The sequence below is a fragment of the Montipora capricornis genome, chromosome 6, assembly GCF_036669925.1.
Source record: "Montipora capricornis isolate CH-2021 chromosome 6, ASM3666992v2, whole genome shotgun sequence".
In the NCBI taxonomy this organism is placed as follows: domain Eukaryota; kingdom Metazoa; phylum Cnidaria; class Anthozoa; order Scleractinia; family Acroporidae; genus Montipora; species Montipora capricornis.
Genome location: NC_090888.1, coordinates 35,011,034 through 35,033,791, shown reverse-complemented (window position 1 = coordinate 35,033,791; position 22,758 = coordinate 35,011,034). Strand labels below are relative to the sequence as shown.

Here is a 22,758-nt window from a genome sequence, read left to right as displayed (position 1 = left end):
CTTGATGTAGAAATGGACATTGCCAATTTCTGACTTTCCTTTTCCTGGCATGCACATGACATTCCAGGACTTCCAAAAATTTCTCGAGGTTGTAGGACCTGGTCCTGTGGAAGGGGACAAAAACTAGCTTAAGTGCTGTGTTTGTGTCCTCATTTCAAGGGGGGAGGTTGCACACATTGAATGATTGCCTACTGACGTCCTTCTTCCTGCACTTAATCAATTCCAAGACGATCCTTATGACTTTGAAATCCAACATGTTGGGATGGCTTAGGTGTGCTCCTGCAATCTAGGTTAGATGGTGAGGTGAGACAAATTTGAGGTATGTTCATTCTCTCTGCATGGAAGATCACTTCCTGTACAAAATCTGAAAATGGTGGGAAAGCGCTTGTGTCGTCAGCTTGCCGTAATTCTCGACTTTGTTTTGCCGCTTGCTTTGAAACCAGCTTGGAAGCTTTTCCACTAAACCGCGCAGTTTCGACAAAGACTAAAAAATGTTCAAGTTTGTCATACATGTATGAAGAGCGGCTAGTTTAACTTGTTGAAGGAAATCTCTGAGCTCTTGCATGCTCTTTGTATCGTTATTTCCAATCTTTGGCCAGTTTGCCAGCTTACTCTCGAATGCTGATAATGGCAAAGTGTCCAAAACGGTCCCTTAAGTTTTTCCTTGCCTCTCTGTAGGCTCTTTATGGATCCCTGGTTAAGAATTGAAATTATTCAACAACCTTCTTAGCTCTTCCCTTTAGATGTTGAAAGAGAAGATTTAGCTCCTGCTGTGGTGTTACCGGAGCTAAGTCCAGGATTGCATTGGCCGTTTCCCACAGAAAAAAATCTCGTTTTGTCTTTTTCTTCTGCAGTAAAAACATCTGGTACTGCTTGAGGCTGGCAATGGAGCTGGGTAACTTTGGCTAAAGCCTCAGTGATTTGTTGGGTGTTATCTGGCGATGGCATAGTGTACACTGGGCTGACTTGAGGTGGTTGTGGCGTGACATACAATGGAGTGTGTCCATAGAGGCTTCAGGGGAAAGGGTTTTCTATCTGATAGCCAACATTAAAATTGCTGGGAGCATAAACAGAAGGAGACATGGTAGTAGTGTGTTGATTTGCTGGGGCCGAAGGATACCATCAGGTTTGTGCCATTTAGGGGCTTTGGGGAGAAGGTTTAAGAATATGATGTGGACTGGTACAGTGGAGAAGATGCCAGAACTGGAGGCTGGCCGAGCGTGTATAAAAGCAGTGGTTGTGTAATGGGGGTCGATGGACTTCTTTCCAAGGTTGATCTCTGTATGTCAGAAAGCCAAAAGCTGAGAGAGTGTTTGGTACAGAGACTGAGGCCAGCATGACTGCTAGCGGTTGCGTTATAGGCAACAAGAAGGTGTTACCAAAGGCGATGAGGTCTGTGGTACAGAAAGCGATAAAACAAGTGGTAGAGAAGGCAGCGAGGTCTGTGGTACAGACGTGAATGAAATCTGTGGTACAAAAGGTGAAGGAATCTGTGGTACAGAAGGCGACGAGGCAACGGCCATCACATTACCAGCTGATAGGATTGGGTAACAGAAACAAAGGGTTGCATAGTGCAAATTTCAGAGGCAGAACTCTTGATCACGTAGAAAACTATCTAAAACATTTCTAGAACCACTAAGGTTGCTGTGGAACAGGCTCACCTACACTCTCTGCCTTCTCTTCATCGAGAACTTTTAGATGAATGACCTCCTCTGTGAGGCTCTCACTGAGTTCTTGTTCGATCTTTAATTTGACTAGGACTTTCTCTTAACCTTTAATCTAGTCCGAATAACATAACCTTTGTTGAAGGTTCATTTGGCTACTGCTCCAAGTAAGGCGTCTTTGCAAGAAGAATAGCTTTTTCAATGATCTCATTGAGGAGACCGACCGGCAAGACCCGTGTGAAGTGTTTGATCTTGTTTCATTCTTTCACTACAAACAATCCAAACGATGTAAAGTGTTGCTGTGGATTTTCTCACACTGAACTAGCAGATCTTGTTGCTCACTCTTAATAGCATTTATGTCTTCAGTTTCAGTAGTTAAGTTCAGGCAATCCACAAATTCTTGCGATATATTTTCTATCAGAGTTTTAAGTAAATGCAATTTTGTTCGTATTGTCTTCGTGGCTTCTCAATTCGCCAATCAGATTTTCAAATGACAAAGGAGTACAAAGGAATTTCTTTTTTCCATTTAAGGCAGCATTCTTCTTAAGCTCTTGTGACGTGGTTGACATATGTCAGAAAGTAACGCAACAGAAAAAAATCTAAAGCACTGGGGGGCCGTTTCAGGCAGCATATGCTTATCTCGCTCATAAGTTTGTGAAGGATCACAGATTGTCATCAGTGACTTTTCTTTGATTTCAAATCAAACTAAGGAGCTGTTTACAAGATTGTACGTATGTAGAACAAGTTCATTCCAGCACCATATATTTCTCTTCACCTGTTTGAAATCTCGTTCCAGTACTAGTCATTCTGGAATGAGTTCATTCCAGTTTCAATCCAGATGGAATTCTCGTTCTGAAATGACGTTTTTTCTGGTATCATGTAAACTGAAAACGAATTTCGTTCCGAGATAAAACCACGACTGAACCATTCGGTCATGGGCGAGTGATGCATACCCATCGTTTTTAAGATGGCGAACAATATGAGGAACACCTTTGCAAGAAAAGTAAGAGGGCTAGATGGACTCAAATATCTGCCACAGCAAATATTTTCTGCCAGGCCTTATCCGCGTAGGATTTGTTTTTCTTTCTTTGGGGTTTTCTCTTAGCACTAATGATTTTCATATTAGAAAGAGCATAAATTGCACTCAGGAAGAAAAAAAATGTGTGAACATCGTTTCTGTTTAGACAAAAGAGGCAGCTCTACGTTCAACTTTTTACTGAAAATTCAATGCATATATTGCCATCAATTCTTGGTTTTCATGTGATGTCAGAAAAAAATAAGATTAAAAATTTTGAGTTCTTTTACCTTCATCTGGTAAAAGACATTAAAGATATATCTGCTGGCCTGTTTTCTGATCGGTAGCATGTTTTGTTTTGAAAATAGAGCAGTTAGAATTTCACAATGCGTGACATCTGGATTGCTTCTGAGAAACATGTGAGGTACACGAAATTCGTTCTGAATAACCAGTATGTGAAGAGAAGTGTCTGCAAATGTTTTCAAGTTTAGCAGAGAGAAAATATGTTTTGAGGGAGCCAAACTAAACTCCAGATGTTTCCACTAGGTTCTGGCCGCCATGTTGGTGTCCTGAGGGACAACGACGTGGAGTCTCCAAACTTAGCTGAATAACTCGAGTTAGAATATCGCACAGCCCTAAAACTTATTTATTACTCTTCTACAATATCTCAATTTCTTGACTTCATTTATGGAATGGTAAGCAATTTTATTTTTCCGTGCGTGATGCTTGCGTGAAGTGAAAACCAACAATAGGCACAGTAATACTTTGCGCGAAGCTTGAGCCACGTTTGTTTTGACCTGGCGGGCGCAAGATGTTGGCTTAGCCGGTCAAGAATACTGTCACGTGAATGCAGTGAACTTTTGGGAAAAAAACCCTTTTGGGAATGAAACTCATTCTGGTATCATGTATACAGCCCCTAAGATTATTTTCTTTTCTTTTCAGATAAAAAAGTTTGAAGTGGATTCATCAGTATTTGTATTTATGTTGAGCACCAGAGCTGGTGGCCTTGGTCTTAACTTGGCTGTGGCAGATACAGTTATCATTTATGACAGTGATTGGGTGAGTTTAAAAGAGCCAGTGGAGTGGATTTTTGCCTGAAGAACTAGATCTCAAATCATCTTCTGATCAGATCTTTTCCGAAAATTGACCTTGGATGCCCCTGATTTGCAGCGGTGGCTCAGTTGGTTGAGCATTGGGCTGTCATGCGGCAGGTCGTGAGTTCGACTCCGGCCGGACCAACACTCAGGGTCTTGAAAAAACTGAGAAGAAAGTGCTGCCATTGTAATTACATCCGCAACTGGTTAAGACTTTCAAGTCTTCTCAGATAAGGACTATAAACCGTAGGCCCCATCTCACAACCCTTCAATGTTCACAACTCAGTGGGACGTAAAAAGAACCCACACACTATTAGTAAAGAGTAGGGTATGGAGCTCCCGGTGTTGTGGTCAGGCCTCATTTCATTCATTTATGTGCTGGGTGAGATCGCTAATGGATTGGCGCCTATACATGCTGATGTCCGATCTCACCCATAGATCCCTTGCTTGTAAAGTGCATTTGGATTTGTCAATAGAAAATGCGCTACATGTATATAAATTCATGACCATTACGATTAATTAGTCAAAACCACTCTAGTGTTACTGGTTGTGATGCATTTTTTATTACAACCTAGCACAAACGCCAGTGCTAATGTTTTGGTCAACAGACACATTGTATTTGTAGTCAATGTTCTCATGCTCAGGTCAGCTACTAAGAGTAGTCTTACGATCTTAAGAATCCACAGGCCGATCTACAAGCTCAGGATCGCTGTCATCGTATCGGGCAAACAAAGCCTGTTGTTGTGTATCGTTTTGTTACTGCTAACACTGTGGATCAGAAGATTGTTGAGCGTGCATCGACTAAGAGGAAACTGGAAAAGATGATCATTCACAAAGGTTTGTGGCTTTACGCTTTTCCCTGCCCAAGCAAGTAGTTGGTTGCTCTCTCTCAGTCATTAGGCAGTTTTTTTGTGATGATAATATATAGATTTAGCCAAGCCTAAAAGTGGAGCTCCCAGGTTAATTTACTCTTACTTTCTGTAGGGTTAGTGAAAATAAAAGGTTTTGGAATTGCCTTCGTTTTGGTGTGTCCCGTTACTGCTTAATTAAATCATTTTCTTCCCTTTCTTCAAAAGAAAACTTCATTGCCTAGCTAGTAAAATCCATGGTAAATTTCACGCGAAAACCCAATATTGCATGAATCACGAAGCAACGAGTGTGATATCAGTTTTTCAAGTGAAATTTACTGTGGAATTCACCAGTTAGGCAATGAATTTTTGTAGAATCGCATGAGTTTGAAGAGAAAACAAGCACATCCTCAGAAAGCGAATGGGGAAGGAAAAAAGCCATTTCAGAGTCAATCAATTTAGAAACCGTTAGGAAACTTTGTCGGTTCAAGGTAAAAAAAGTTTTATTGATGTACTTTATTCCGCTTTATCTCTGAAAACGACATTCACATTTTGATGTATTTCATTGAAAATCGGCAAAACACAGCAGCCAAGGAAGGACAGACCTGCTCCAACAAATTACCTGTACATGCTTTAACCCTTTGTTGTCATGGAAATTTTAGACATATTTCTGCCACATTAATTTAAACAAGCTTCTGAAGACACAAGCTCTTGATATTTTTCCTTAATTTTACGAGAACTCATTGCGATTACGTGTTTATAACATAAGGGCAGAATTTTCTTGTCATTGCCGATGCACACCCAAAAACAGTTAGGCAAATGAAGTAAAAAACATTTGTTTGCTTGCATTTTAAAGCAACACAAACAAATCAACTATTTCTTTATGTCCAAAAGAGTACAGATGATTGTTGTTTAATTCCAGTTCAGAATAAAAATTCGAGTTTCATTGCTGAACAAAGGAAGATAACGATTAAACCATTTTTTTAAAATATGCATCCACTTGAAATAACGTATCCATAAAAATAACAAACGGTTTAGTGTCCAAGAAGGGATTTTTTGGAGTAACTTCTTCAAGCAAGTTTGAGTTATTCAGGGTTCGACACCTGGCTACCTGCATTACTAGCCACCGGACTAGTGATTTCTAGAATTTACTAGCCCGAAGCAAAACTTGGTAGCCCGGATTAATTTCCCTCGAGGTCTACTTCAACCCCAAACACGCAAACCTTACTCTAAACTTATTGGCATTTTTTCTTCCATTGTGATAACAATGTGTTATTAAGGAAAAAGCTTTTTACATGATGGCGCCTCGTAATTTGTCAAAAATCGCTCCATCTTCACAATCGCTTCAAGTGCGAAGCGATGGTGCGAGGCGATGTGCAAGGCATCACAACATTGGTAGGGAGAAGACTGGGGAAGACATTAACCAATAACCTCAGAGTCTGGGAACTAGCGATGTTTACGAACGACACGCAAGATAAAAAAGACGCCAGAAGATGATACATGTAGATTTATGTTTTCTTTGTAAAGTTATTGGTATTATCGTTACACTTTAAACTTTCTTGTTTTTTTAATCAACTGTGAACTTCAAACTAAAACTAATCATATCTAGTTTATTTCCATTTTCCTACTAGCCAGCGGGCTATTAAACGTGGTTTTTTACTAGCCCGACAAAATTTTTACTAGCCTCGGGCTACCGGGCTAGCGGAGATGTCGAACCCTGGTTATTACTAGTATACTGTTTTGTCGTTCTCGTTCTGTTTCTCTCTTCTTTTGTTTCTGTTCTAGTGATACTTGTAGGTTGTCCAGGCATCATGCAACCTTGTCAGATCTTCTAAAGATATGCCAAAAATTGCAATACAGAGAAAAAAGCAGCAGCTCTAAACAAATTAAAATAAACACTCGGCTTTAATTTTATATCCCTCCGATGCCTCACTTGAATAACTGCGTAGTCACCAGTGTGGACCACAGCTATCATATGTCAAACTGGATTGAGACCAGCGAAAAATGCAGAAAATATCTTCCAAAGCCTTTTCCACCTGAACACTAAAAGCGTAGTATGGCCGTGTAGCTGCATCGCGCCACAGTAAGCTTGCAAAAAATGAAGCCTCGTTCATGTTTAGGTGAGGTACCTAGGCTTGAGCCTGCAATCCAATAGAAAACCAGTGCCTGGTCAGCAGTCCACTGTTGTAAACTAGACAAAGGAGACTAATGTCACGCATGCGCATTATCAATGGCAAATTCAATTTTATTTGCCTTGTGATTGGTTGAAAACCTTCAAGACAGTCTTAGAACTTGGGAAGAAAAGACGTTGACGCTGTCGCTAGTTGTAGTTTTTACTGCATTCACTTTCAATGTTATCTATGCACTTGTGGTACAAATGCTGAGAGAAGATGGACAAAAGCTGGAAAGACCTCGGCAATTCCTTCTACTTGGGAAAGTCCTTTATTTACATGTAGGATGAAACAAAACATGCTTAGATCGGCTGTATAAGAATGCTGCGGTGTGCTCAGGCTATAGTCAAAAGTTGGAAAATTCTTGCCTTATAATATTTGCAATGGGTATGGTCATGATTGAATGTGCAAATCACAATAATGGATATTGTCGAGTATTAAAGTCACTGGAACCGGCATTAAGATTTTCCATTGTGGTTTTTTCACGAGGATACCCGCGCTTGAAGTGAATGCAAAACAAATTTGCCAGTTTGACGGGATTTGCGTGTGGCGTGTCACTGGCAAATGAGCTGGTAATCCGTTCAAAGGATCTCACAGCTTAAAATTTATCCATGAATGGAGTCGAGGTAAGTAACAGAAAAGCATGAGAGAAGAATTTCGTTTGTTCTCTCTCTCAAGCAAATACAGTCTATCTGGACGAAAGAGTCGTTTAGCAAAATGTCAGTCGGTTTATACCTTTTTCTGTTTAAACTGAACTCTGTCCTTAACAGTACAGGACTTTTGTCTCTGACGTTGATCCACGAAAAACCGTCAACAGGTGAACGTTTGTGATCCAAAGATAAGGTTTTATTAGAGATATTCCCGTTAAAAGTGACACAGCGAATACTGAAGCTTGACGTTTTCGACTCCATGTACGAAAGTTTCTTTATCCGCAAACCAGTGCTTGTTTTTCCACCATTAAGTCAAGTGTTATTTTCTCTGGACTAAGACGTCGAAAGTCTCTGTATTGTTGAAGTGTGATTTTCACACCTGAACATTTTTTTTTGTCTTGCCTGCTCTTGAATTGTGAACTAAAACCGTGTATGTCTGACGCGCAACAGAAATTTTCTTTCCCCAAATCAGAGAATGAAGTCAGTGTTCATGTTACTTCCGGTCAAATCTCAGCAAATAAGACTTGATACAGCGATCGCCGTTAATATGGAAAGCACATATTTTTGAAGAATCAAACTGCTCTGAAAGTTTTCCTTCAAAAGTGGCAGGGCGCACGAAAATACCCTATGAAAGTAAACCCAATTTTCAACGAAACTTGGCACTTTGGCACTTATCAAGATGCAATGACATTCTTAAATCCAATATACTGAAAATGAAACTTTTTTATTGTAATAAAATATCAGCTAGTTTCAGCTATTAAGAATTATACGTAATTACATTAAAAAATGTTTGTTAGGTGTAATAATTTTACAAATAAAAATGCCTTCATACCACAACTCTGCACTGCACTTTTCGATTTGATAAATTTATGAAAATTTTAGGGAAACTGCAATAATTGTGACTTTAAAGATATCTACAAACTGTACAGTAAAATTTAGATGATATGTACTTACTGTGCATTACAGTAATTTGGTTCATAAGGATTAACATGATAAGTAATTATACATTATATTTGTAAATAATGTATATATTTTTAAAATGTTCATTCTCTTTTGTGGGTCCCTCGCATAGGCCTGTGTGTCCCCATTCGCACCCGCATTCGCTTTCGAGATTTTAGCGCATTCCCAAGGACTTCCACTAAGAATGAATGGAATGCATAGAACACAATCTGATCATGAGTGTTCTGACCTTCGATCACATGGAAGTTACCAAATATGGATAACTGCACGAAGTTCACTCATTTTAAGAGCACAGTAATTTGTTGGTGAGCACTCACAACAAACACGTACGTGACTTTCTAGCGGTGTTGTGTTGCGAAGATGCCATGGGTTTGTATGGGTACTGAACAGTTTTGTTTCAAGCACCATAAAATGCAATGAATCAATAGGTTTGATTGTTGTTGGAAGGCGGCTGGTTTCCCCTGGTCAGGCTAATTTTTGTTACGGCAGGTCCATGGCAGTTTGGTCGAGCATATTTCTAAATTTGGACAGCCAAAGGAGCTCAGAAAGAAAGCTTCGCAGTAAACGGTATACATGGCTTCAATTTGACGAGAATAATCAGAAAATGTTCTGTACCGTCTGCAGAGTCAACTCTGGTAGTCGTTATTATCAAGATGTTCAATATTTGAGATATCATAATGATCGTGAGTTTGGATGCCAAACTTTATAATTTGGTTAGTGAAAGAAATGTCTACTAACCCGAAAGGTTAATAATCCAAAAATTTAAATTCAAGCGCTGGCTGTTCCATTGAAAATCGCAAGTTTGATTGGTTCTCCTTGTTTTGTATTCGCACTTAAAATGAAGATAGGCCTTGACTTTAATTTGGCCTAAACAAATTGATGAACTTGTTAACTATTCGGTCATAGTAAATGCGTGATAAAACTTTTTCGTACGACTCCTTCGATCGATCTTGCATGCACTGCCTAAGCTTAGGGTTATTACTGGTAGTACTATGTAATTTGACTGAAATACTCTATATGTTTTTGTTGACTGAAATTAATATGTTTTGACAAACCTTTCTGGGATTTCATTTCAATTTCATTCTCCATTGTTTCGTAGAGTGGATTTGTTCTCACAGGGCATTAAATTGATTAAGGAGCCTGGAAATATATATATATATATTTTTGATGGTGTTACTTAATAAGGACAAATTACTCACGTGGTGCCCGAAACAAGTGAACCTGTGCACAGGCTAGTGATCTAATATCATACTGATTGGCTGTGAGCTCCACAGGCTGCCAATAGCCCATCTCCGAGTTGCTGCATGCCTCAGTTTCAAAGCGAGTCTTTGTGCACAACCACTCAAATGGAAATGAGTCGCATATTCTTATGCAAATCAAAGTCATTTCCTTTACAATAGTTGAGCACCAATACTCACTTCGAAACCGAGACAAACAGCAACTCGGAAATGGCCCATTATGAACCGTAGTGAAAGAAAAAGAAAGAAATAGTGGTCAGTTATTCACAGAGGTGAACCTCAATTGGTTTGTTGCAGGAAAATTCAAAGGAAGTAAGGACACAGAAGTTATTGACGCCAAAGAATTGCGTGAATTACTGATGTCACGTGACCATGACAGCGTAGTATCTAGCGATGGTTTGGTCACTTGTGACAGAGATTTGGAAGCTCTTCTTGATAGAAGTGATCTTTGCTCCAAGTCAGTTGCTTCTCCTTCTAACAAAAATCCTAAAACGTCAGCACAGCAAGCCAACAAGACAGAATTTTTTCGCGTTTTAGATACTACCCCTTGATAAACTTAACATGCACATTTTTGTTCTTTCCGGCCTTAAGATCGATTTGTCAGCATGGCTTTTCGAATTCCGACTTTCTTCAGTGCCTAACCGAAGTCCATGGACTACTGAGAGCTTAACTTAAAAGGAGTTGTTGTCAATAAGAATTTCTCTTCTTTTTTGAAAAGCCTCCTTACCGAATGCATAAATAGCGGCCAAAAATGTATTCTTTTGTTTATGTGCTAGTTAGACTTACTAGCCTCGCTTTCAAGCAACATTTCTTTTGTATTTTGTCCATGAAAACGAGGCTAGTGAGTCTAATTAGCACATAAAGTAATATTCTTTTGGCCGCCGTTTATGCATTCAGTCTATTTGGGGTGCGTTTAGGGCTTCATAATTAAGGAGATTTAGCATCACGTTTACGGCAAATATCGTCAGACTAAAATTTGCATTTTTTACAAAATAGAAGAAACTAGGGTTTTCATTAAGAATCCAAGTAACAGGGAAATGCAATGAAGAAACAGGAGAATTGTCTGAAAGAACAAATATCTTGCCACAAAGAAAAAAAGTTATTTGAGAATTTCACATACTAGCCGGAGAAACTTGTTTTCAATGAGCTCCTTTGATGCCTGAAAGATCCACATATCGAGCAACTTCTTTGAGAAGGACGACAACTTTTAGTGATTTTGACGCTTTAATAACAAGTAGCAGGCTCCCATTTCCCGTTAAACGTAAATGCGATGCTAAATCTCTCATTTTTGTTATTAAAGTATTACCTGTAACTGTTGTCAAGCTGTTGAATACTTTTTCTTAGTTCATCTTGAATTCAAAGTACCGGTATAGTAAGAAAAGGGAAGAAATGGGCTGTTGTGGTTTTCATAATCATTTGTTTTTTCAATTTTTTTCAAAGATAACATTATAACTTCAGATTATATATATATATATACTCAAAGTTCAATAAAACTAAATTTAAGGTGCTGTCTGGTGCATCGTCAAATTTTCTAAGTATATTATTGAACATAATTTTGAGCAATGCCTGTTAAGCTTTGGCTTTCCATCCGCCAAGAAAAACAATCTGTTGTGCGTGGCATGATCTAATGGAGCTTGAATTCTGCGCACGTGGTTTCACACCCTTGACTTCCCATATCCTTCTCGTGGTTTGACACAAACTCAATCTAAATTCCCGAGCCCCTTTCTTTGACTCTGGTGATAAAATAAACTCGTACCCAGAGTCTTTGTGACCCAGAATGAGTTCGTTTCGGTTGGGACTAGCTGTAGTGAAAGCTGGCATTCCCGATACCAAAGATCTAGGAACTCCTAATTTTCTTAAACTTTGATCAGTCGAATATCTAGTTGCAAAGCAGACAACGGATCGTACATCGTCCCACCTAGTTTTTTATCCCACTTTTTGTCTTCTTGTGCCTCCATCAAACAAGTAAATATGCAACACTCCACAAAAGTTGTGAAACTATTTCTTTCAAATAATTCTTGACTAACAAGAATTAGTCAAATTTCCAATTGCTTTTTTACCTGAAGACTGTGCAGAGTTGAGCACAAATCAATAAAATTATACATGCGCAAGGAGGGGAGTTACAGGAAAGACCATGGGCCGTCATGGGCCATCATCCTCACAAGCCTCACTTTGGAGCAAAAATTCTTTTGAATTTTGTTTGTGCAAACGAGGCTAGTGAGGATGATTACCGTAAAGGCAAGAATACTTTTTTGGCCGCCATTTATGAATACGATATATATTACGGAACTTTTCCGATTTGCGAGACAGGTAAAAAAAAGTAACTAGACGCTCTACGAGCGTAAACTGGGTTGCCTGTGGTACACGTTACACAAAAACAGAGGGCAATGATTTGGGTGGTATTTAAGCAGCTGAAACTGGATTTTACCAGGAAATCGAAAAAAAAAAGCCTAGGAATCCAATACTTACTTCTGGTCCTACAATGGAAGAAGCAGGCCAGGGGATCAAGCCCGAATGCAGCATATTTCTCATCATCCTCGGAGCTGCTCAGTCCAGAAACGAAACATTTTTTTTTTGTTTCGTTTCCTGAGAAACGTATCTATTTTGACTTCAGGGTGAACTATTTAGACAGTGAGGTTGAGTGGCCAATCAAAACAGAATTTGTAATTGAAAATCTAAACCTCTATGAGAAGCAAAAACCTGTTAACACAGGTTCGCATGTTTGTTTTTCGCATGTTTGTTTTTGCCTGAATGATTGCAAATCATAATGCTCACCAACACAAAAGCGAATGAAATGGTTAATAAATATGAAGTTTTTTACTATCTGAATGATTTTGGGTTGGATTAAAGCGATATATTGTTGAAAAATCGTGTGAATGAGTAATGTAAACAATGTTCGTACCAGTAAGTCGTAGCAATTGATTGGGTTAACCAGGAACCAGTCAAAGAAATATTGTTGGCTTCCCAAATGAACGTGAAATACAAAATGGCTAACCATTCTTGTTATCTTTATGAAAACAACTGGCATATCAAATATCAACCCACATATGCAAAATAGTTAAGTTTGAATATTCGAATACGATCAATTCACAAAGAAAGAAAAATCTCACAAAAACCTTTTTCCAGCCATAAATTTTATTGAAACAAACAACATATTTGCTATTAGAGGGAAGAAAAAACCTTCCTGTTTCATTGCGTGCATGCACACAAGCAACACACTCCGTGTCAAAACCACACACAACTAAATAAATTTCTTACAAGTGTTTGGGATCAAACCCTGTACTGAAAAACCCTTTCCTTGAATAATGGGTCAGCAGAAGTCAAAGGGTTTTTCCATTGGAAGTACAAGGGCTGTTACTCAAGTGACTGTAAAGAAGAAGAATTTTCAGGAAAGGTGCAAGATGTGCTCAAAGGAGCATGGACTTAGGTCATGTAGTCAGTTCAAATCCCTATCCGTGGATCAAAGGTGGAACAAAGCTCGAGAATGGCATGTTTGCTTCAGCTGCCTAGCAACGTTTCACTTCAAGTTCATCATGCAGAAGAACAAGGTGTTGTTCAAATCAGCAGACTGTTGCATGATGGGACACAAAACCGAGCCTTACAGGTTCAAAATAATGAGAATGGCAGCTTGACTTTTCCAAGAGACGACGGAGGTGAGCCTGAATCAAGCACATTTGTGACTTGTATTTCTGGCTGCAATGAATATCTCCCATTAAGGACCATCCCAGTTGTTGTCAGGAATGGAAGCAAGTCGTTGAGTATTAACGCTCTGTTGGATGATGGAAGCACACGGTCTCTTATCAATGAAGACATCAGTGATTGGTTGGGGTTGATAGGTGAACCAGTCTCCTTGAATGTCCGGTTGTTGAATGACCGAACTGCTAGTCTTAAAAGTCAGTCAGTTCAATTTGGTCTTAAAAGCTGCGATGGCCGTGTGAAGAAAACAGTTACAGCTCAAACAATGAAGCGTGTTACAGACATGCATGCTGTCAATTGGGCTGTTGAGAAGAAGTGGCCCCATTTGATTAATATAAACTTTCCCTTACTCGGGAGACACCCCATCATTAATATGTTACTTGGAATGGATTTAGCTGATTTGCATTGTTCGTTGAAAGAAGTTAAAAGAAATCCTGGGGAACCCATTACCAGACTCACACCCTTGGAGTGGGCATTGGTCCATCCCAAAACAACCCAGAATGTGAAGTCAACCACTTATCGTTCTCTGTAAGTGAGGAAAGGCAAAGCGACAAGTCATCAAACTAATGTGGGACATTTATGAGTCTCATTCAAGTGTGTTAGTTCGTCTCCAAGATAAGGAAGGCGAAGAAACTTTGTTAGCCTCACTCAAACCAGCCAGTCTGCAGCTCCACATCTTGAAAATATTTTTTGGAGGGCATTAACTTGTCTACAAAGCACAGAACGTAAACTCACTAAGCAGCCTGAGGTTGCAGCTGCTTACCAAGAAGAGATTAATGGCTACGAACGAAAGTGTTACATTCAAGAAGTTCAGGAAGAGATTGAAGTAGCGAGTCGGGTTTGCCTGCCACACTTTCCTGTTGTGCGTTAAGACGAGCACAAGTAAAGTGAGACCAGTGTTCGACGTATTGACCAAGTACAAAGGGGTGATTGAATGATGTTCTCAACCAAGGGCCCAAACTTTGAAATGGTCTGGTTAATGTTCTAATCAGATTCAGGCGATTGCCTTGAGCATGTAGTTTGTGATATTGCAGAGATGTATCTGCAAGTGCAGTTGCAGCTGTCTGACAGGTCAGTTCAGAGATTTCTGTGGCGGGATATGAACATTACATTGCACCTAAGGTTTTTGAGTTCACTCGCTTTGTGTTTGGAGTCAATGCCTCACCCTACTTGGCTCAGTTTGTGGCGTACCATAATGCCAAGCTAAAAGGCAGCGAATTACCTAGAGCAGTCGAAGCAGTTCGCAAGAGCATCTACATGGATAACAGTTTAAATTCTGTGGAAACCGTAGAAGCAGTCAAGCTGCACCATGATCTGACAACTCTGGAAGCGAGCTGGAATGATGCCATGATCCAACTGTGAAGAAGTTCTGAATCAACCCAAGGAAATATGGCCCACGATGCCTACTCTTTGCAACAGTTTAAATGATGCAGAGAAGAAACAGTAGTACATACACTCATTTGTGGCTTCCGCACAACAAAAGAAGTCTCAGCTGAGCTGGAAAGATACACAATTGGATCTGAAGAGATAGTCTCATTGGTTTAGCTTTCGCCGTGTGCTAGCTTATGTGATGCAATTTGTTCATAGCAGCTTGAAGCTGTCAAGAGTCCAGGGTGCCTTGACAGCAGAAGAGATAAATGATGCTGGGGTTATTGTGCTTCATCAAGCACAAAGCGAGACCTTTCCAGAGGAAGTAATGCGAGCACGAGAGCTAGAAGCTCTACCTTCAAGTTCGAGAATATTGCCAATATCTTCGGTTCTTGCAAGTGATGGGCTATTGCGGGGTAACAGTCGCTTGGGATTGGCTGACATTGCATGGGAAGCATAATGTCCCATCATTTTGCCGAGGAAACATAAAGTAACAAGATTGATAGTCGAACGTCTTTACAAAGACAATGATCATCCAGGTACAAATCAAGTTTTAGCTTCTTTGTCTGCAAGGTTCTGGCTTCCTGGAGCCAGGGAAGTGATTCGCAAGTGTGAAAGAGCCTGCATGGTTTGAAATAGAAGAACGCTTCGGCCAGGCTCACAGATCATGGTTCCACCGTGACCTGCCGTACGATCACAGATGTCATCGTGAGCGTTTGTCAATATTTCTGTTGATTTTGCCGGGCCTTTCCTTGTAAAGTAAAGGAGAGGAAAAGTCAAGCTGAAACGCTTCCTATGCCTTTTTGCTTTGATAAACACCCGCCCGAGCTGTTCATTTAGAAATGGCTTATGGACTGGATACTGACTCTTTCCTGAATGCGTTCTACAGAATGACCTCATGAAGAGGATTTTCTGCTCAGGTCATTTCCGACAATGGCACTAACTTTATAGGGGCCAAACGATAATTATGTAATCTAATAAAAGCTTTTGACAAGGAGAAAAGTCAAAAGATGACAGTTAACGGGGGAGTAACATGGAAGTTCAACCCACCTTCAGCACCACACTTGTATGGTTTGCATGAAATTCTTCTTAAAGCGGCCAGACGAGCCATGTTTTGTGAACGGTTGCTGGAAGTCCCCATGGACAATGAAAGTCTCCATCTCACCGAGCAGCAGCAAAGGTTACACGACGTTCTTGAGGCCTTTGCTCGTCAAAACACTCTTTCTATCTTTGAGGAAGTTCCTGCACAAGTAGGTGGAGGAGAACATTTTCGTTTTGTTTTGAACCCCATCATTGAGCGTCGATCAGCTGTCATGGGAGTGCGTGAACACATCTTTAGAACATGGCTGAAACAACGTGGGTGGAACAACAAGGACGTTTGGATTCACGGCGTCAAAACATAAGCTATGCTCTTGCTCAAGGACTACATGGTGCCATACAAACCTTGTTGGACGATGCTACCATCCATGATCGTGATTGCGTGTTTCTTCGTTTTCATTCGCCACGATACGACAACTCCTTTTCTCGAGGATTACGCTTTTCTCGAGGATTACGCGTTAGTCGGTGGCGTCAGGAACCGGACACAGTGACGGCTTTTTTGGACAACCTGGCTGAAAAACTCAATTCCGAGGATGAATACAACCCCGATTAACCTTTTGAACTGGAGTTTGTACATGTCCAGGCAGGACAATTCGTCCGTTCAATTTCAGTTGAACGAAAAAACCATCGTCAACACACCACGGGACGACTCGTGACTATGTTGTGTGCGTGCGATTGCCACAGCTCCAGGCCTGCTCGTGGCCGGTTCCAACAAAACGGAACGGGATGAATGGACCAGAAAGTGTCAACGGCGTCGCAACGAAGCGGCTATCGCTCTCTTGGAAGAAACCGGACTCCATACGGCTCCCATGGGTCTCCAGGAACTGGCGACTTTGGCTGAAGCACCAAGTCTTCGTGATTACCGTATTGTGGTGGTAGACGTGAATCGTCAATACGCCTGTTTTGCGTTTGGGCAGGGTGCTACCTTGTTAGCCATTCTCCACGAGGATGAACATTACGACACATACTCGGTACGCGACTCGTGGCACAAATGTGCAAACTGCTGAGAACTGCTTTGTTCGATGAATGAACAAGACGAACATCAGTGCGGGTACAGTGAATGCTCGTCGTGCCACGAAACGACGAATTTGAACCAGCATCAATGCTTCGTGCAAATCCACACTGACCTCGAAGAGCTCGAAGATCATGCATGTATCGTTCAAATCAACAAGCGGATCCGACTCCGTCGTGAGGCACGCAAGGGCCGCAATACTGCTACGGAGGGCGAGGAGGAGGACAATACCTACCACCCTTCATTACTGGTCTTTTGGGATACGGAGGCTGCTATGCAAGATACGGGCGTGCGTGTGCCTAATTTGGTCGTGGGTATGACGGCAGAGGATGCCTTCCCTCAAATCTTTCATGGTGAAAATTGCATGGAACAATTTCTGCAATAGCTGGAACAACTCATGGAGCAGGACACACGCTACGTCACAGCCCTTGCCCACAATTTCAAGGGCCACGACTCTTACTTTGTTGTGAAACGTTTGATTCAGCGCAAACAAAAGTTTAAGCTCACACGTACGGGTGGCAAACTGCTGGAGCTCACCTACAGGGGTGGGTACATTCGCTTCATCGATTCCATGTCGTTCTTCACCATGGCTCTGGCTTCGTTTACCAAAACATTTGGGCTGGATCCCAACAATTTCAAGAAGGGGTATTTTCCACATCTCTTTAACACCCCTGGGAACGCTGACTACGTGGGTCCCATGCCTGAGAAAAAAGACTACGCCGCTGAAACCATGTCCACGGCAGGCAAGGCTGAGCTTGAGCGATAGTACACTGCTCAAGTGGCGAACGAGGCACAGTTTGACATGCAGAGGGATCTCGTGGACTATTGTATCTCCGACGTCAAACTCCTCCGAGAGGGATGTTTGACCTTTCGTCGTGAGTTCCGCGAACAGACCGGATTTTGTCCCTTTGACAAAATGACGATCGCTGGAGCTTGTCTGCATGACTATCGCCTCAACCGCATGGAGGAAGATACCATCAACTCCAAACCTGTCAAGGGAAGGGGACTCATCACCAACCACTCCAAGGCGGCCATGGAATGGCTCTTGTGGCAAGAACATCGGCTGCAGGAGGAAGACCCGCTTCCAAATCATCGGCAACGTATCCAGCACGCTCGCAACCAAGGTGAATACCAGATCCCTGGTCGACGTTGGAGGGTGGATGGCTTCGATTAAGTCACCAACACGGTCTTCAAGTTCTTGGGTTGTTTTTGGCACGGGTGCGACCCTTGTTTCCCCAATCATCACGAACGGTATTGCCGTCATGATCAACGCTGCATAGATGATGTCCGACGTACCACCATGGAACGTCTGCAGAGTCTTCGAGACCTGGGATACCATGTGGGGATTCTCTGGCATTTTCTTTTTAAACAGCCCGCAAAAGCGCACCTTAAATCATATATGAGCCGGTGCCATATAAGTGCAGGGAAGCACAAATTTAAGAGTCCCTTTTTTCTTTCAGGGGTGCCGTTCGGAAATCAACATTGAAAAAACTTAAACATGTTTTGCCGTGTAAATCTAGCAGGCCGTGCTCAAAACTATCGGCCAGCGTGCCAAAATTTTGGAGTGCCGTACCCAAAATGAATGTCGTGTAAATGCGCCTTAAAGCAATTAGACTACTCGCCCTTGTTTTCTATGAGTGTTAGTCAATTCGGCTAGGCCTCGTTAAAGATTCTTTCATAGAAAACTCAGGGTCGTATTCTAATGTTAAACAGGGAGTTTAAGAAACCACAATGGCGATGCAAATCTACTTAGGAATCTCGCGTTTGTTGCTCATTGTCAAATTTCGAAACTGATTATGTAACACAGCGTTAAATCCGAAATAGAAAGTCGAAAAAAAAAAGCCGTTGTCGTTCAAATTCTCCAGAGAAAGCAGAATTTGGTCATTTCACTTTGTTGCTTTGCAGAGGACGGCAAAGAAATGTACAAAGAATTGTAACGCACGTGTACAGCAGCCATTGTTCTACTCATTAAACCTTTTGTTCAGCGACGTTCGCGTTGCCGCTCTCGTCGTGGTAATCTTAAACTCCCTAATATAGCAAGATTAACAGTTGAGGTCTGACAAAGGAGTGCACACTACAATCATTACGACAACAATCAATCAGTACTAATATTAGGGTGAATCACATTGGGATCAAGCCATTTCTCAATCGCTCTGATCTTCTTGACTTCCGATGCCGATATGTTGAACAATCTGATAGCTTGTAGACTGAGGCCAGTGAATGGTCGGCGTGTATAGTGACGTAGTTGGTCCGGAATCAACCTGGACAAACAGAGACAAACAGCTTAATTGTAGAATAGCGAAATAATTAAATTTTAATTGTATTGGTTGTAATCATTTTAAGCAATTTTAAACAATGATTGATTGATCGATGATATACAATGTATACAATACAATTACTTTATTTTGTTTCGATAGGAAAAATTGCTAATATCTTCGAAGAAAACAAGTTGACAAAGTAACATGGCTAAACTACAAATAAAATAAAATAATTAATAGATTATAATTATATTACATGTAATAAGATGATAATAAACAATTATTCTTTTCAATCTCGGTGAATAGTGGCAGAATATTTACCTCACCGCTTCGCCGCTCGGTAAATATTCTGCCACTATTCACCGAGATTGAAAAGAATAATTGTTTTAGTTTATACTCACGAAGTGATGTCAACAACGTTTGCAGAAGAAAACCATCCAAAGTCGATTTAATTGACATCTCAATTCATGCGTAGAAAACTTCACTGGCGAAAAATGTCTGCGCATGAGTCGCGAGATATGTCACGTGACGCGTTTCCGGGACGATCATTGGCTCTCGTGAAAAAAACACTTCCGAGGAGAACAGAAAAATGGCTGCCTTTTGAGAATCGGTAGCTTGTTGGTTTCCGTTCATTTTAGAGCGATCAAGGCTAGTTTTAACGCCAGTTTCAAGTGGAATGTATTCTTAGAGAACGTCTATGTTGTGTAAATCGTTTAAAAGTCCAATCCAACGAGCATCCTCGGAACATTTGCTCCTGGAAAATTTTATTTCGTGGGAAAAGAGCTGCGAAACAGGTGAGTTTTTTACGCAATTTTTGATGTGGAAAGTTTGTTGCCACCGGGTACAAAAAGTTACTGTAATGTACAGAAAGGAGGATTCCTAAGGTTTCCGTTCATGTGTGAATTGGCTTGTACCAGGTGGCAGGGAAATGGTAATATTGTTCAACGTGAAGGTTATTTTTTTCTGCGTTACACCTTACGATCGGCACCTCTACATGAATGATCAATGATTCGATCAGATATGAATTTGATTTTGACTGTGATTGTCTCATTGGGAACGTAACCCTAGTATCAAATAGTTTAAATAGCTGCTTTTAAGGTCATTTATATTCCCTTTTCTGGTGAATGTCTAAATTATTATACTTTTTAGCAGTCACAACTCAACGATCCTTGCGTTCAAGTACATGTAGTTACCAAGTTATGGATTTGCAATTAATTTGAGTTTAAAATCAAAATCAAAATCCATGTTAGTTAAAATAATTTTTGGAAGAACAGACGTGTAGGTACAGATGTATATAGGTATCTATAGATTCAGGTTTTTTTAGACTATTGTTTTCTGGAAGCATTAATGATGTAATTTTGGTTTTAGGGGACTGTCATGTGTTGTTGGATCAAGGAAATTCTGTTTTGAGTCAAGCATGGTTGACAGTGGATAGTTGTTCCTGAAAAGGCTGAAAGGAAGCTTTATTGCCTTGGAATTTTTTTGCTTACACCCCACATGTTTGTTCTTTTCTTACATGGCAAAATTTATTAATATATTATGTGATTTGGAGCTGCAGCTAGAAACAGTGTCCCATGCATAAGGTCTCATTGGGGTTGATGGCAGTAAAATAATTTTGGTAAAAAGTATGTTTAGAGTTTTTATCATAACTTCTCATCTTGGTCCTGCTGGACTTTAAACATGCTCTACCATTTTGCACAAGGAACTTGTCAATCAACCGTTACCTTTTGGTGTATTTGCAATATGATATTTTGGATGGCAATTGATTTATTTTTCTTATCCCTTATGTGTAGATATCCTATGTCTGTCACATAGTTAGTTTTAAGCTTTTGTTTCCTGTAGTGTATTTTATTATAGTTAGCACATGACCCCACAAGCATGTGTTATTGCTTTAATATTGATTGTGTTTGAATAAAGGATATTGTTGTCTTGTCTTGTAGATAATGCAAAACAGCCTCAGTTGTATTTGCATTATTTCTGAATGTTACTTTTAAAGGGCAAACCATTAAAAAGTGTACAAAGTTTGCAGGAGTTCAGGAAAAATATTCAAAATATTCATTGATTTGAAGTTCCTGAAGCAGGTAAATCTTGAAGAGTTTACGCAACCATATTTGGAATATACGGCATTTCTTTTTGGGAATGTTCAAGTCCACAGAATTCATTTTCTTTATGTGAGAAGTACTGTAAGACCGTTGACTCCATGGGGTTCCCCATTGACGGGTAAAATTGTCTGGTGTTAGACAGAGCAAAATACTCTGGCTTTAGACAGAGTAAAATACCACGTATGGCCGGTTTAGGGGTGAAAGGGTTAAAGTGGAATCATTACTTTGACTTTCTTTCTTCAATTGAACCAATACAAAGTGACTAATCATCACCTCCACCATTGCTAATAATACAATGGCTTTGGCTTTTAGAACAAAGTATCAAAGTTGAAGCTGGTGGCTCAAGGAGTAAACTTTGCAAAAAAGTTAGGTTAAAAATACCTTTGTGGTATTTGAGTATTTTTGTAGAACAAATTTGCATAATATCGTTAAAGTCATTAAATCAATGAGAATCCAAACATGAGGATGCAGTTTTTCTACAGTTCCATTCATTTTTCAGATTGATAGCCTTAAATGTACTGCGGCAACTCTGCCAGCTGTTTGGTCTCAGTATCATGAGCAGTCCCCCCTTGGGGTAGTTTGTACACTTCACCACCATTGTTTACCCTATCTAGGGACTAAAGCAAGGATGGAAATTGATTACAGCTTCAATAAATTGGACCACTTTTTTTTACTTCTTACCCTTACTGCATTAAACTTTAATTTATTCATCCTTTGAAATGGTAGGAATGCTTACTATTATTTACAGCAATTGCTAAAAATTCATTGCATCTAATGTTGAAATATTTTTTACATATGAGTTTTAAGTATTTATGAGTCATGAGTCAATGAGTTAGTGCAGTTACCCTAACCCATAAAATGAAAGCTAAAATTTCAGAGAGTGCCTAGGCCTAATCACTGAAAGGAGGGCTTAGGCTTGATCAATAAGTTATTGCTATATTGACTGTGAGTCTCATTGACTCATGACTCATTGACTCATAAATCATGGGACCTCTTTACATATGGAAAGGTAACAGGAGTTATTTCTGTGAAGTCTTATCCAGAAAACTGCAACATGGGATTATGTCCCTTTCAAATGTAGCTTTGTATGCTTTTGCTCAATTTCTTTGAACAATTATTACGGAAATATGAAGTTATGGTTTTTCTAAAAGTTAAATCTAATGCAAGGGGATTAAAAGTCCACAAAGAGAGGTTAGATAATTTGTTGTATACACTTGAAGTACTTAGTAGGCCAGCGTGAAATTTGTGAAAAGTTTTGGGAGGGTGGCACTGAATCACCTTCAACAACTTTTCTAAAGTTTGAAAATACCTAATTTTATATCCTCTTGCTGTTTTATTGCTGGAAGATAAAATCAATTCCTGATTAAGTATTTTTGTTGTCACATTAACCCACTACAATGTGGTGTAAGCGTATTATTAGCCGTGTAGTAATATTTTATTATTATATGACTAGCTCCGTGAGCGGGCAAGATGAACCAAATCGCGCGCTCTGATTGGCTACCCGAGCGGGCAAGATGGAGCGATACTGCCCGCTCGGGATTTCTCGCTTGATCCCGCAAGATCAAAGATCATTTTTTGGTGTTT

At 40.2% G+C, this 22,758-nt stretch overlaps 1 protein-coding gene, 1 long non-coding RNA gene and 1 pseudogene across 2 annotated transcripts in view; 2 read left to right on the top strand and 1 right to left on the bottom strand.

The window, feature by feature from the left end:
* The window catches only part of LOC138052003 (lymphocyte-specific helicase-like), a 73,108-nt gene extending 61,961 nt beyond the window's left edge, over nt 1-11,147 (top strand). The window contains exons 16-18 of the mRNA XM_068898351.1: nt 3,622-3,738; nt 4,451-4,610; nt 9,938-11,147. Of these exons, the coding sequence (XP_068754452.1) occupies nt 3,622-3,738; nt 4,451-4,610; nt 9,938-10,191 (531 nt within the window). The 3' untranslated portion in view covers nt 10,192-11,147. The remainder of the gene's footprint in view (nt 1-3,621; nt 3,739-4,450; nt 4,611-9,937) is intronic.
* LOC138051015 (uncharacterized) lies at nt 213-948 on the bottom strand (annotated as a pseudogene).
* An 8,499-nt stretch (nt 11,148-19,646) lies between the features above and the next one.
* LOC138050472 (uncharacterized) lies at nt 19,647-21,009 on the top strand. The gene is made up of 2 exons (XR_011132622.1): nt 19,647-19,866; nt 20,441-21,009. It is a non-coding gene; the product is annotated as an uncharacterized lncRNA (long non-coding RNA).
* The last annotated feature ends 1,749 nt before the right edge of the window (nt 21,010-22,758 follow it).